Below are 14,254 nucleotides of genomic sequence, written 5' to 3'. Positions count from 1 at the left end.
AGAGGTGGCTAGTCGAGGTTGGTGACTCCAAAAAGAGAGCAGATGAACCCACGACGCAGCATGGATGAAGATTACCAAAGAATAAACAAACATTACACCGGAGATCGTGACCCATGAAGCAAAAGACTCAGCAGCCACAAATATGGCGACAAGCATGGAAGAACCCAACCATAATTCCAAGTCAGCTCAGGAGCGCAGAAAAGGGCAGTCGGCCAGAAGACAAAAGTCTCACAACTGGGGCAATGGCAGCAAGGAACCCATGACTGCTCAAAAACTGAGCTGAGGCAGAGCATCGGCAAGCCAGTCAATTTCCAGGCCAGAAAGCTTCCCTCCCTTAACACACTTGGACCAGAAGGATTTCTAAGGAGGCAGAACTGCAGATCATGAACATTTCCCATGAAAGAAAAGAGTTCAGCCAGCTGGGAGGATGGCAGGAAGTCAAAGATACACCCAGGAGGGGATTCTAACAGCAGGGAGGAAGCATAGTGAAAGAATAATCGAGCCAGGAACCAGTCAGTATGACCACACCAGGATCCACTGAGCAGCAGCACTCTTCCAGGTACAGCTTTTAAGAATGCAAAGGGTCTTCCACCTAAAAGACATTAATCCAGGGGCTGACCTAGTGCACCAATTACACTATAGGCAAGTGTGAAAAGGCACTGACAACCAGCCAATCAGGCAGGCCCCAAACACCACCAAACACAGAGGCACTCGCACATTGGATGTACACCAGAAGTCTAGATGTCATTAAATGGGTCTACACCAGTTTACATTAATGAAGGAAGCAAACAGCAATTTTTCGGCCATTCATCGTGGTGCACACAGACAAAGGAATGCTCCAAAACAAAAAGGTTTGGAGCAGGTCTTAAAAAGGCATAAGTACCATTATGGCTACCATGTAGATGCAATCAATGGGCTACTAATGTGGTTAAGGGGGCTACAACCCTACTGTAGCCAACACTACACCACAGCTGCCACCAGCCTACTCCACAACACACTCTCAGGGTGAAGGAAACAACAGCAGGTGAAAATGGGGTGCCTTAAAACCAACCCTACCCAATAGCGATATGAGCCCATAAGGGAAGCACACCAGAAAGGAGAGGCAGAGGGAGTTCAGTTGAATTCCCTCTAGCTGCAAACAAAAATGAAACATAACAAAATATGGAAGGCATCAAACGTTTAGGGTGCCCACAAAGTTATGGAGCCAGTGCCTGAAAAAATTAAATTTTGCGCTAAAACTTGCCATCACAAATTAATTGCTTAAATGGCCCTTGCAGGTTAGGAGGGAAATTATTCTATTAATCACTGGTCCAGTCTTAAAGTGACTGGTTCAGTGTATACGTTACGTTTATGGTACGCAGTACTTACAAATTAAGATGTGAAAATCTTTGTACCCCAAGTATTCAGTTTCTTAGATTCCCTGTCATATGGCACTGAAGGGGAGGCCATGAGGCATGAGTATGCTCAGGTAGTCTGTACTACCAGACTAAAGGGCAATGAAAAGTATAGGGTTCTAATGTCTCGAAATGTTTGCTTGGAGAAAACCAGATGCATGAAGTCAACAACATCAGACCCTGAGATGTCGGATATTGACACGGGTGGTGACTGAGGAGGAGCAGAAAGTAAACGCAGGCCAACCTAAATCACTGATGGCTAGCAGGTTGGGAGTAACTAGGAGGGACTAGTCTTGCTACTGCTTAGTGTGAGACAGGCATGGTATCAAGAGATGAGACAGACAACAGATTTCAAATTCAACAATATAATCTTTATTAAGTATCAGGATAGTGTAAGGCCTAACTTGCCCTATAACTATGGTGGGATTTTCCCTTCCTAAGGAAACTAAGGAAAGTCTATGGGCCTCATTACGAGGTAGTCATGGTGCTACTAGCACCATTGCTACCCCCTTACCGTATTCCGCGTCCTGGTTCTCGAAATAGGGACTTACCGGGCCATTCCAACCTTGGAGGACCTGGTAAATCCCCATTCCGGGAACCATTCCCCATTCCCATTCGAGCCCTCATAGGGGATGGAGCCAATAACGGGCCCGCTAATTGTAAAACCAGGCGCCCATAGCGGGACCCACTAAGGGACCTTGGAATAGGGCGGTAAGGGTTTACCGGGACCGGTCTCCTTACCAATGCCCGTTAACCCTTACCGGCCACCTCGTAATGAGGCCATATGTCTAAGTCCAAATCAAAACCTATGCTTGCCCTCACGACTAATACGAAACATAGTGTAGGGATATTCTGAATTAACTAAACAGTGTTTAAACATAAAAATATGGATCGGCTTCTAGCTCCCTTTCCCAAGTTCAGGATACAGTACCAACAATTACGTGTCCGAAATATTTCACCAGGTCTTGGGTTTCTCATCCCCAAGTTCAAAGCACACTTGGTTTCAATAGACAATCTTCAATTGGGTACACACTGTTCCAATAGGAGCTCTGGATTCCCTGCCCCAAGCTCGAAGTACTGGTTCACAAAAGCAGTCTCACAATGTTCAACAGGAGCTTAGGATTCTCTTCCTCAAGCTTAAAGCACTGGTATACAAAGCAGTTACACAATATTTAACTCTCTCTTGCTTTAAGGTTGCTTTAGAAATTCTCCTCGATTTGTTGAGGCTCCCTGGTCTGGCGCAGTTAACAGACTGCCCGACCACCCACTACAGGTTTTGCAACCTGTTGCCGTTGCCCAAGCTTTCTGTCATCTTTACTTGGGTATGTTTGGCTTTTTGTGATTAGTTTAAAGATTCAAAAGTTCATTGGTTGGTCATCTACCTTCTTTGGCATTTCTTTTACTCTCTTGCCCAATGTCCACTTTGTCGGCTTTCACTGACAGCCTTTTCTTCTATTTGTTAAATATTTAACTTGGCCTGTTCGACATTTTGCTCACACTTCAGTGCCACTGTCTGCAGCTCACTAACAGCCTTCATAATATCTTTTTCTTAGAACTGACAGCTCTTGTTACTTCCCAATTGTCCTTAATTGTTCAGAGACCTTCAATACATTTAATTTCTCATACGTGACCACTATGAAACAGTTTCTAGAAAATACATTAACATCGCATTAGTTTGTTTCTTGAGTACGCTTTACTCTGAAACTTCGAGAATGTGCCGGCTGCACGCGACCCCTCTGATACAATGTAGTTCAGCAACTTTCATACGTGCACCGTGTTTCTTCTATTCTCTGAAACTCACCGGTCACGTTGCGGTTTCCTTCCGTTTCTTCGCTCCGACAACTTCTTACACGTGAAGTCAGGATCACACTCCCTGCCCCTCATACCAGCCTGGGTTGGTTTATTCACTCAGGGGAACAAGCACTGTACTGCCATAACGAAGGGACAGGCATGCTCCACGGCTCCCTGGAGACACAGCTCCCTGGCCACGCTTCAGCACTATGCTTCACCTTGCAGTCTTTCAGCGTCTTGGTGTCTGTTCTCCATTGGCTCATCATGGGGTGGACGGCCTTCCTGCTGCTCTCTTTTCTAGCTTACTTGTGCTCCACCTTTTAGACACCTGAGCCCTATCCAGGGGTTTCTGGTGCGATACCTTGGCATGGTTTGCTTGACTCGATTTAGACTAATAATGGGACATGCCTGATTTTCTGCCTTGTATTCTTCAAGATCCCTCTTCTTCGTCCCAATACTATAGCAGTGTTTCCTATAGGAAGTATGCATTGCTCTTTGAGGTTTCTTCATCTTCTCAGTACTTTGTGTGAATTCATGGGTTAGAACAGGACATAAACAGTAATATCCTATAAAGGCTGAGGGAGGGTAGGGTAGGGCAGTGTTAGGAAAGGGGGGATACCATGTCGCGCCCTCTGCCACCCTCTCCCCAATCTCCAAGGACCCTCCACTCAGGTAATCCACCCTTGGTTGTCGGAACCAGGGCCGGGATCCAAAAGCGATGGCCCGTCCCTGGCCACTGAAGCAGAAGATCCCCGGTGAGTAGTTGTGAGAGTGCCTTCAGGTTTCTCACATTAGCCACATCTGGCGAGATATGACACTCAGACTGGAAAAACGAGAATCCCAAACACAGTGAGAAAGAGAAAAGCAAAGAAAGAGATGGTGGAAAGGTAAAAGAGAACCAGTAGACACATACTCTGAAAAAGAGGTGGTGAGAAGGGAGCATGGTCGCAAGCGATTATGAGGAAATCCAAGGAGTAAAAAGCTGCAAAGCAGAACCATAGAACACTGAATCCTACTTGGATGGAATCCTAGTACCAGAGCAAGAGTTACTTGTTGAGTTAATATGCATGCAGGGACACTAGGTCCAAGGCCTCTTCAAGACCCTAGAGTGAACTGAAAGAAACAATTGCTAGGGCAGTGCTGAATTATTGGATACTGATTCCAAGTTCGCTGAATATTCTGTGTTGGATTTAAAGTTCAAGTTTCCAGAGCAAATTAAGGGAAACCTTTGGAGCACCTGTTGCATACTGGGTTTTGTATCCAGATACCAGATGAGAACTGAAAACAAATCAGATTGATCAAGACTTTGACTATTGGGGTACAGAGTCCTGAATCCCAATAGCAACTTCAAAAGTAGATCTGGACCAACCTTGACCAATAGAAAAAGAAACATTATATTTTTCCATTCGTTTATTTTGAATCTTTCACAGCCCTGGGAGGGATATTGCGAAAGTGGGGGATGTGTTGGAGGAGAGGGGAAAGATTGAGTGGTGCTACCCCTTGATTACTAGTGAAGCGCTCATGAGTCATAGTATCTCGAACTACAGGCCACTATATGAAGAGAATCCTCCCTCCTACAGGAGTCGAGGGAGCCAAAAAGCAATCTCATGACTTTGGCTTTATTTTGGTTTTGGTTGAGAGAGGAAGCCCTTAGTGGTCAGTATTTATTCACCTGGTAGTGTTTGAAGAGCATTCCTGATGAGGAGGTCTGCACTCCGGAAAACCTCTAAAGGAGGATTATAACCTGAAACTGTCTTGACATGACTCACAAAATGCAAGGTTCTAGGATTAGTACAAATGAGGACTTTCCTGCCAGGGTGTATGCCTTCGTTTTGAGAAGTTCTCAATCCATGGACAATAGGAACAAATCCACACCTTTGAAGGGGAGGTTGAGCACCGTCCTTTGGAAACTCTGCTGCAGCTTTGTTGCCCTGAGATACAGTAACCGCCTCAAATGTGCTCTGATACACACTACCCTTGGATACAGTGCACATGTGATGAAGGGAGAATTTAAGGTGCTCTCTTGGCAGGAAACACCAATATGAATTGTGCCTGCTTGCCGTGAAGAAGGAACTGGGCAAGCTCACCAATTTGCTTCCATGGGCTTTGGTTGCATGATGCCAAGATAGCTCTTGCAGTAAAAAAGAATTTGAGTATCATGTAATGGACACAAATCTGTCGTTAAGCACAGACCTGCCAGTTAGACAGAATAGGCCTGAAACCATTGTGGCTGGTGCTCTGTAATGAGCGAAACAAGAATTTATTTTAATTCTTTAAAAAATATATAATGCATCTTTGTATTGCTGTGATAGTAAGAGCTAATCTTTACAGCGTTCAACTCTTAATAGCACTCCTCATTACCCTCTGGCATTGCCTGCTTCAAAGCATAATACATTCTCTTACATTACTAGAATACACCCCACCACAGCTGCAAGCTTATGTGTTTGCAATGAAGCCAACAACCTGGAATGTCTAAGATAGAACAATTCACAGTAAAGTAAATGGAATGCAAGACTTTCACTTTGAACCGCCTCACTGATGTCACAGAATGTTCATGTATTTACCACTATACGATCCGAAACCTATAAAAGAGTGTTGAAATGTTGCTGGTGTGGGAGCAATTCCCCTGAAATTTCTGGTGAGTTTGAAAGTTTGGGATCTGCCTGCAGGAATGCTGTGGCTACTGAATTAAAGGATTTTTAACATGGACAGACCCACATTGATGTTCAGTATTTCTGTTACACTTCAGCATCGTGAATGCCCCCGCAAAGATAAAGCTAAGAGTTCTGATGAACATGCTTTCTTATAATCTGCAGGTGCATTTCCTCCCTTTTCAGTGGACCAGACAAACAGGTTGAAGATCCCTTAATTCCGAAGGCTTACCGTGGCCACCACAGTGAATTGAGCGAGCACACTTTCTCCATCTGTAAGGTTCAGTACCAGATATTCAATGTTTTATCTGCTGAATGGGGTTTCTGACAGCTCTTTAGCACTTCTTGGAGCATGGTGTTTTGCAAAAGAATACCAACTGTTTGGCTTGATGTTAGGCAAAGTTTGTATGCAGTACCTTCTGGGAACACTACAAACAACTCTGACTACAGGTATAGGAAAACCCAACCTTTGGTATAAGCCTGTATTACACAATTTTGGTAGCGTGTTGAGCAGCCAGGCTGATCTCAAGAGGGGTCAATGTGAGCTGTAGTGGAGTTACAGAGATTTACAGTTACAAGTATTCAAATAAACTCTTACATTCAAGGTTTGTTGAATAAACAATTATTAATGTATTTATCAGTCAGTTAGAATAAGCCTTCTTCAGAAGGAAGCAATATAACAGTAACACTCAAATACACTTCATGAAATAAACACTCTTAATATCTCTAAATCAGTAGATACCCTTTTGGGATGGCCCACAGACACAACCACACGTATACAACAAAAGATTGAGGGGAAATTATTAGATGGCCCCAGAATTCATCCCCCCTAACAAGGGCTTGTGCAAACTTCCTAACGTAAGAATCCTGTTGCCTTTATGCTGATTCCCATAGGTAGTGGGAGGAACATTAAACAAGAACAAGCCTGTTCTTGTTAGCTAAAAATACACTATGGCACTCAAAAAATAGAACATTATAACACATGACTTTATTAAGATAATAAATCGTTTAAAAATATATTAAACAATTCATATAAACATTTCATGTTCCTAAAAAGCAATTTAATATAAACAGCCTAAAAAGCAATTTAATATAAACAGTCTAACACCTAAAACTCGTAATACACTACGAAGCACTCTCAGGGTGCAAACGTACTTGCTTATCACTCACAAACCTCTCATACCTATATTAAACCTCACTCTCTCACCATACAAAGTTGTGTAGACTCCTGTCGAATACACAAAAACAGAGAGCTCTCAAGTTCTGAATTGCTCCCTCCAGCCAATTTGTGCCCTAGTTAAATGAATCCTTTTCAATGAAAGGTTCTCATTAATTGAATTAATTTTTATATAAAGTTGCCTATTAATAGAGCAACCACAATGCCCGACATGTTTCGTTCTTATAACGATGTTAGACAAGTGTCAGAACTTCTTCAGGGGAAATTCGACAACCAGGTTCTCTTGATTTTCTAAAACTTTGTGTGGAAATGTTCCTCTAGGACCCGTGGTAACTTCAATAATTTAACCAGTTCACAGTGACGTAGACTCATTTCCAAAGTCAAACGACCCACCATTGTAGTTGACCAGCACGCGCACAGGTGCCACTGTCTTGTTACAGCTGCGTAGAGTGATGATTTCACTAGAAAGAGAAGGTTAATTGACCGAGTTCGCTAGATCTTGTAGCCGGGATAGCCCCTTCTGCTACGGTGTCGGATTACCACTGTTACGTGGAACCGCTTGACTGCCCTTTTGTAGACTGTTTCAATTGTCTTGACGTCTCGCGTTGTGTCTCCCGTGCTCACGTACGTGTTGCCTCAATTGCCTGGTACAGACACAACCTACACCTTCATGTGACTTCAATTGCTAGGGTGCTTGGGACATTAATATATCACTGTTGCATTTAGAATCATGGAGTAAGATGTCAAAGGAAAAGATTATTTAGAACATACAAGAGACCACAAATATTCTTAAGCAGGCAAATACTTTTGGTACCTCCCAGAAAGAGTCATTCAATACAATAGACTAAGCCAAAGTCCATGGGCCAAAGTCTTATATGGGATGAAGCACCCCTGGTAGGTAAATGAAAGTCTTCGAAGAAAAGAAGAATCAAATGTTGGGCCACAAGCTGATTAGACTTGTGGGTAGTAGAAAATGCAAATAATTCTACAGCAAAAGGTAAGTTCTCTCAGACTTTGTACAGTACCTTTAAAGATGAAGAAAAGATGCAGCAGATGACCCCTGTTCTTGTGCATCTCTGCAGGTCTCACTGTTCCTGGGCCTCAGTCGTGGGAACAAGAGGGAGGACGTCGGGGGGACTCCTGCAATACACTCGGATGGTCAAAACTCAAAACCGGCAAACTTCACTTTCAGTGGCTGTTCAGTGTTTCAGCTCCTCACGTCTACCGCAAATAGCAACACTGCAGTTGCTGGCTGTCAAGATGGTTTTTCCTTGCTTCTGGGGTCCCACACTCTGTTGAGGGGGCTCAGGCTCAGTCAGTCCTGCTTCCTGGGAGTCCAAAGGATCTTCCTGGAGCTCTTGACCAGCTTATAAGCAACGCACACAATCTGGTGTTCCTCTCCTTGGCTATACGGTTTCCAGCAGTAACTCTGTGGAAATTCAACCAGCTTCAAGATGGATGTCCAGGTGGCTTACTTTGGAGTTGATTGGTCCCACCAACTCAAGCGGAGAAGTCGTCCTTGCAGGGGCTTCTGCGTCGATGTGAACTTGGCGTTTCGGCACTGCAGCAGGGCTTCACTGGGCAAACCAATGGTCCAGGAGTTGCAGCAGGCGTCCTCTTCGGTTCCTTCGTCCAGTGGTTGACTCTGCCTTCCAAGCCAAAAGACTTGCCTTTTATTCAGTTCTCTCCCATTCATTCCAGCCTAGCTGTCAGTCACCCAGCAGGGTGGCTGTCCTTGCCGGACAGTCAGCCAGCCAATCACCACAGAGTGCATTTGGGTCTTGTAGGAGACTAAGCACAGGGAGTTTCGGGCACTTCCCTCACTTCCTGCCTACCCCAGACACCCTGGAGCCAGAGGCGGGCTTCACCCGTGATTCCCGCCAAAGGTAAAACAAACAATGGTACCAAACCTGGTTTGGCGCGCAGAGTAAATCTCAAGAAGGACCTTTCCACAAAGAAATGGCGAAAAAAGAATACCAGGGCCATTTTGACAATAATGGCACCCTTGGGTGCTTTACTCCAGCTCCGAACGCAGCCCGCGATAAATGCACACCATGGTAGTTAAAACGAAAACACTGCCACCAGCCATTCAGTGAGAAAAGGGTAACATGAAAAATGTTACATGAGAAGCTAGACAAAAGGGATACTAGGTAACCCCTCCAGCACCCTATTGTAAGATAGTGTGCGCTAGGTCTCGAAAGTTACAAATGTTAGTAAAGTAAATTTCACTATCCAAGAGAAGGTATTTAAACCTTTGGGAAATCTGAAAGACTTCCCTGGGCCACTGCACTGAGGGTGCTCTGTGAGCCAATGTAAAATATGATGCTTATGGAGTTTGTCAGACTCCACAACCAAATGAAACCGTGTACCAAATCACATTAAAATACATGAGAGAGTGAGGAAAAAAAGGGTCACACTCTCTCCAGGTAAAAAAAAAAAAAAAAGTCCTCAAAATCCAGCTAAGTTGCTGGGGATCTCTAAGGTGGAGGGAATTAGCACATTTCTGAGAATTCTCCCTAACACTTGAAAATAAACCTTCCCCTAAAAAGCAAAATACTATTTTACATAAACAATTCATTTACATACAGATTGGGTTAGTGTACAGTACATGGTTTTCCCAAAAGAAAACAGCAGACTAGAAGACATTACTTACAAAGATAAAACAGCTCTAATTGTAGCTAAAACCAGACTCTGTACACCGCTACATACTATCGCCCAACACTCAATCGCATTGAGCATCCCAGACTAGTACAGAATAATAAAAAAATGTCTCAATGTTTCCAAATCTGTAATAACTTCACAAAATCAACCACAACGATCCTCCATATTAAGTTTGTTCCGTGCACCAATCGGCTCGTTTGTGGGAGACAAATAAAAACAGACTCTAAAAAAACTGATTTCTATATGACACATTCGGAAAATCATTAAATACTCAGGGAGTTGATTCATTGGTTTGCTTAAAATAATAAAACAATGTATACTTTTTGCAATCTGAATGTGTGCATATTCAATCGTTCATCCAACGTTTAGATCTAACTGCCAGAGGGTGAGCAACCAGAAGATCTGTCATGGCGTCAAAAGATTTTAACATAGGGGACTTTTGTTTGTTTTATGTGTTATAGCTGCCGTTGAGTATCTGAAACATGGAATTACGGCCATCAGACATTTCTGATAAAAACAAATAGATTTCTAGTGTATCATAGCTTGGACGGAAAGTAATCCCAACTCATACCGAATAAATTGGATGGGCACACCCTTCGGTAGATTCAGAACCTTCTTCCAAAATAGTCCCTCTAAAAAATTCCAGATGTTAGTGGAAATACACAAGGCGATTTCTACACAATAATTTAAATATGGAACTAGTATAATGTTATAAAACTGAAAGGTTGGAATCAAGAAGAATCACCCAATAGTCTATTTAAGAATACCAGCGGTATTCCCTCCTCTTGTCAGCAAAAGAACTTGAACCAATTCTTCCACCCCCATGGTAACTTATATATTCAGCGCCAAGTACTCTGACCCCAAAAGATTGTATGTCTTGGTTGAAGTGTGCACTTCAAAATTGTCCAGATCTGCACTGCCATCGGGGGTGCAGAAATTAATGTGTCTAAGCCCTCTTCATCAAATTCAGAGGCAGCAACAGTGGCAAATTAGCAGCCTTATCCAGTGGAAATGGAAAGCCCAGTAGAGTGGTTTGAGGGGACCATCCCAGAGGGCAGTGATGGGTGAACCGCTCTAATTAGGTCTTTGATGGACATCAGGGCCAAAGAGTGGATTAGATTCTCAATTGTTTAACTGATGAAATAAGCTTTGTTTTGACTCATGTTGAAGCTAAGATGAGGAGACATCAAGAATAAAACAGCTGCAAGTGCAAGGCTATGAATTCTGCCAAAGGTCTGAAAGCCTCAGTAGAGTCGATGAGCAACGCAGGGAGCTGGACACATGGACCAAGGTCGTTGGTGTCCAATTGATCCTGGAGAAAAAAGGACAATAAATCTCTACCTGTTTGAAGTGTAAGGAAGGCATGGCATCAATAGTAAGACAGACACAAGTGACCCCAGTACAAGTGTGTTTATTGAACTTTAACAAGGGTGTGATAAACGCCCATCTAATTCTACATCTACAGATGGGAGCAAGCTACGACCATCGAATAATAATAATGCAGTCCTAGTGGAGTCTCGTCAAAATAAAAAGGGCCTATACTAAACAAGGCGGTTCACTCTAGCAAAGCAAACTCTCTGGCTTCTTCGGCACACAGTTCCAGTACCAGCTTCAGGGCCTTCTGTGCCCAAGTCTCTTAAGTTATCAAAAGTCTCTTGATATAGAGGGCCTGATGTACCAAAACATTTTTGACCTTTTTACAGGCATTCAATGTAGGTGATTCACTCTTCACCCTGGATACCCCTCAGCTGGGCTCAGATCCCTTTTATACCACAATTGTTACTTTGGATACCCCTCTTCCGGGCTCAGCTCGCCTTTTCAAATGTTCAAAGAATATCCTTTCTCGGGTGACTCACGGTTCACCCTGGAACCCCCTGAGCTGGGCTCAGATCCTTCCTCTTATACAACCAGTCTCCTTCAGCAGGGCTTGGACCAATTGCAGTTCGTATTAGCTATCAAAGACTTTCGAATGTGCACAGGATTTAGATTGACCCGTTGCAGGACCACTTCGATTTCATATTTCACATTTGCCACCTCTCAGTTGGATTCCCAACAGAGACCTTCGAATGATAAACCAAGTAGTGCCGGGCCACTCTGTATATGGTATCTATCTTGGCTTCAAAAGTTCAGTTACTTTTAACAAGGGTGTTCAATTATTTGCGTTGATCATCCCATACACTTCACACACTGTTTCTTCAGATTGCTTCATTCAAAGTGGCTACTTGCGACCTTGGTTCTAACTCAGACTGCTATCAGTCTCCCCAACTCACTGGCTGTGCTGACTTTACTGACGCTGCTTTGTTGTAGGAGCCAAGGACAATACCACAGCAGCAACGTTGGCTATCAACGCGGGAGAGTCACGGGTACTTCTGACACACACTCCACTTTTCTTCAGCTTTAATTCTGGGTCTTTTGTTTCTTATTCTCGGGAACTCGTGAAAGTAGCAGTTTTCTTCCAAAAAGGTCAAGGGGCTTCCGTCCTTGTAACCCTCTCTGGTCATGCCGTCTTTCTCCTCGTATTAAACTGCCATCTCGGAACGGCTGCTTCCTTGTGTGTTGTGCCTTGTTCAGAGTGTGCTTTCATGCTCCGCCTTTTATCCGTGTTGGGAAGTGGGGAAGTGTGATGGAAGTCAGGTGTGCTTAATTATAGGTAATTGCCTGACTGTGCCTGGGTGTAAGTCTGTTTTCTCTCACAGTTAGCTGTCCGTGGAAAAGTTTGTGTCGGAAGGGGGGGGGGGGGGGGGTTGCCGAGGGGTTTGAGTTCCTAAGAAGGGAAAAGGTGTTACCGGAAAGGGGATACCGCGTCTCAGAACTGGTCCACCCCCAGGAACTGGATCCAAAAGCGATGGCTGTGCCGGACTAGTGGGTGAGGCACCTACTGGTTTCTCACAGTAGGCAGTGAAACCTATCAACCTGGGAGAGGCTCTTCGAGCTGGCCACTTCCAGATAAAAGGCCACAAAGGTGCCTTCTAAATGGATCAACGACTTCTGGAAATGTATTTTCGTGTGTAGGAATGGGAGCCCCTTATTCCATCCATCTCCCATCTTCTGAACCACTCACACTCTGTAACAACTGTATGCTTTCGGGGTATGGGAAGAGTCACTTTCTCATTTTGGCATTTAGCTTTCTTGGAACCCTCAAGTTTTGACCCAGACTGGAGGCAGGGGATCCCTGTGAGTTTTCCGTTGTTAGAGCAGAAGGCTTGTTCATGCAAATCCCATTTTTATCCCCTATCCTGCTGCCTTTTGGGTGCTTGTGAGCAACCTCAATGTTTCATCTGGTAGAAGTTGATGTGGTGGATAGCTAAAAGCTTCACCAACTGCTTCCAGTTGAACAATTTGCAGTAACACATCACCTTGAGCGTCATGTGGAGAAAATGGGGAAGTCAACATATTTGCAGAGTTAAAGTGTTTCAAAGCTACCAAGAGAGGGGTTTGAAAAACATCATCGTCCAACCAGAGGTTCCCTGAGAAGGTCAGGGCCTACACACTCTGAGTGAGGGGCAGCAAGCAAAGGAAACAGGCTAAGGATTGACCAGCCATTGCCAGTAATAGATGGAAACAAATTTGAAACGAAGTGAGAATTGCTGCCAGGTGAAATAAATGCCTCCAGCCTGCCACTGCAGAGAAAAGGACTGTGTGGGAAGGGCTACTGCCATGTATGCACCACGGCTTCACCTTTTAAATGTACATCTTTTGCTCTACAAATATTTAAGAAGATGTCTGTGATGGGAGGATACCTCATGAACATGGAGGAAAGCGGATGGAAAGTGTGAGTATTTAAGACCTCTACATCATGAACAGAATTTCCGCAAACACTTGGATATCGTGCCAGACCTTATAAGTTATACTACAGGCTGGGCTCTAGAATTTGCAATCATGAATCATACAGTTGCATTGCAAGGGCGAAGAAAGTTTTGAAACAGGGCACCCACCAAAACTAAATGAAAGCAAACATGTGACAAATCAACATACTGTTTATCGAAATATTCATACCTAGGTGCCAAGTTGTCATACGTATAAGCAACAGACATGAGTCGCTGAATCAAACTGGTCCCCTCAGCAAGAACAAGAAATACCTATAAAAGAGTAAAACAAAAGAGGATATGCTCATGAAACCATATATTTCCAGGTATATTATAAAAGAAATGTACATAATGCATGTGCTAAGACAAAATAAGAAAAGAGTTACACAAATTGTTCTTTGTGGATTGAAATTAAATAATACTTTATGAATACATTACTCACCTTGTGCAACTGCCTTTCTAATGAATTTTATCATCATCCTACATGTTCCTCAGGGGCATTACAATATATTTTGCACAGAGTGTTTGCACATTGTGATGCATGCAGGGAATCTGGCCGCTCTCCCTAAAGGAAAGCTAACCTGTTTAAGACTAGGGAGGTGAGCCTGGTCAACAAAACACTCCCCATGGGACAGGAAAAGTGGGATCTCAATTGAGGCGATGTTAGGGAGAATTCTCATTCTATGGCCAATTTCCCTCACCTAGTGAGTCCCCCAGCAACTTTGCTGGATTTCTGGAGTTTACTTTTTCTACTTGGTAAGAGTGTGAGCCTTT

At 43.7% G+C, this 14,254-nt stretch overlaps 1 protein-coding gene across 1 annotated transcript in view; it reads right to left on the bottom strand.

The window, feature by feature from the left end:
• The window catches only part of USP34 (ubiquitin specific peptidase 34), a 3,618,222-nt gene that overhangs the window by 1,872,566 nt on the left and 1,731,402 nt on the right, over positions 1-14,254 (bottom strand). The window contains exon 34 of the mRNA XM_069608012.1: positions 13,671-13,753. Within this exon, the coding sequence (XP_069464113.1) occupies positions 13,671-13,753 (83 nt within the window). The remainder of the gene's footprint in view (positions 1-13,670; positions 13,754-14,254) is intronic.

This window comes from Ambystoma mexicanum, chromosome 4q (genome assembly GCF_040938575.1).
Source record: "Ambystoma mexicanum isolate Mex_15411 chromosome 4q, UKY_AmexF1_1, whole genome shotgun sequence".
Taxonomy (NCBI): Eukaryota; Metazoa; Chordata; class Amphibia; order Caudata; family Ambystomatidae; genus Ambystoma; species Ambystoma mexicanum.
The sequence above is the reverse complement of the archived record's forward strand: the minus strand, read 5'-3'. Positions and strand labels throughout refer to the sequence as shown.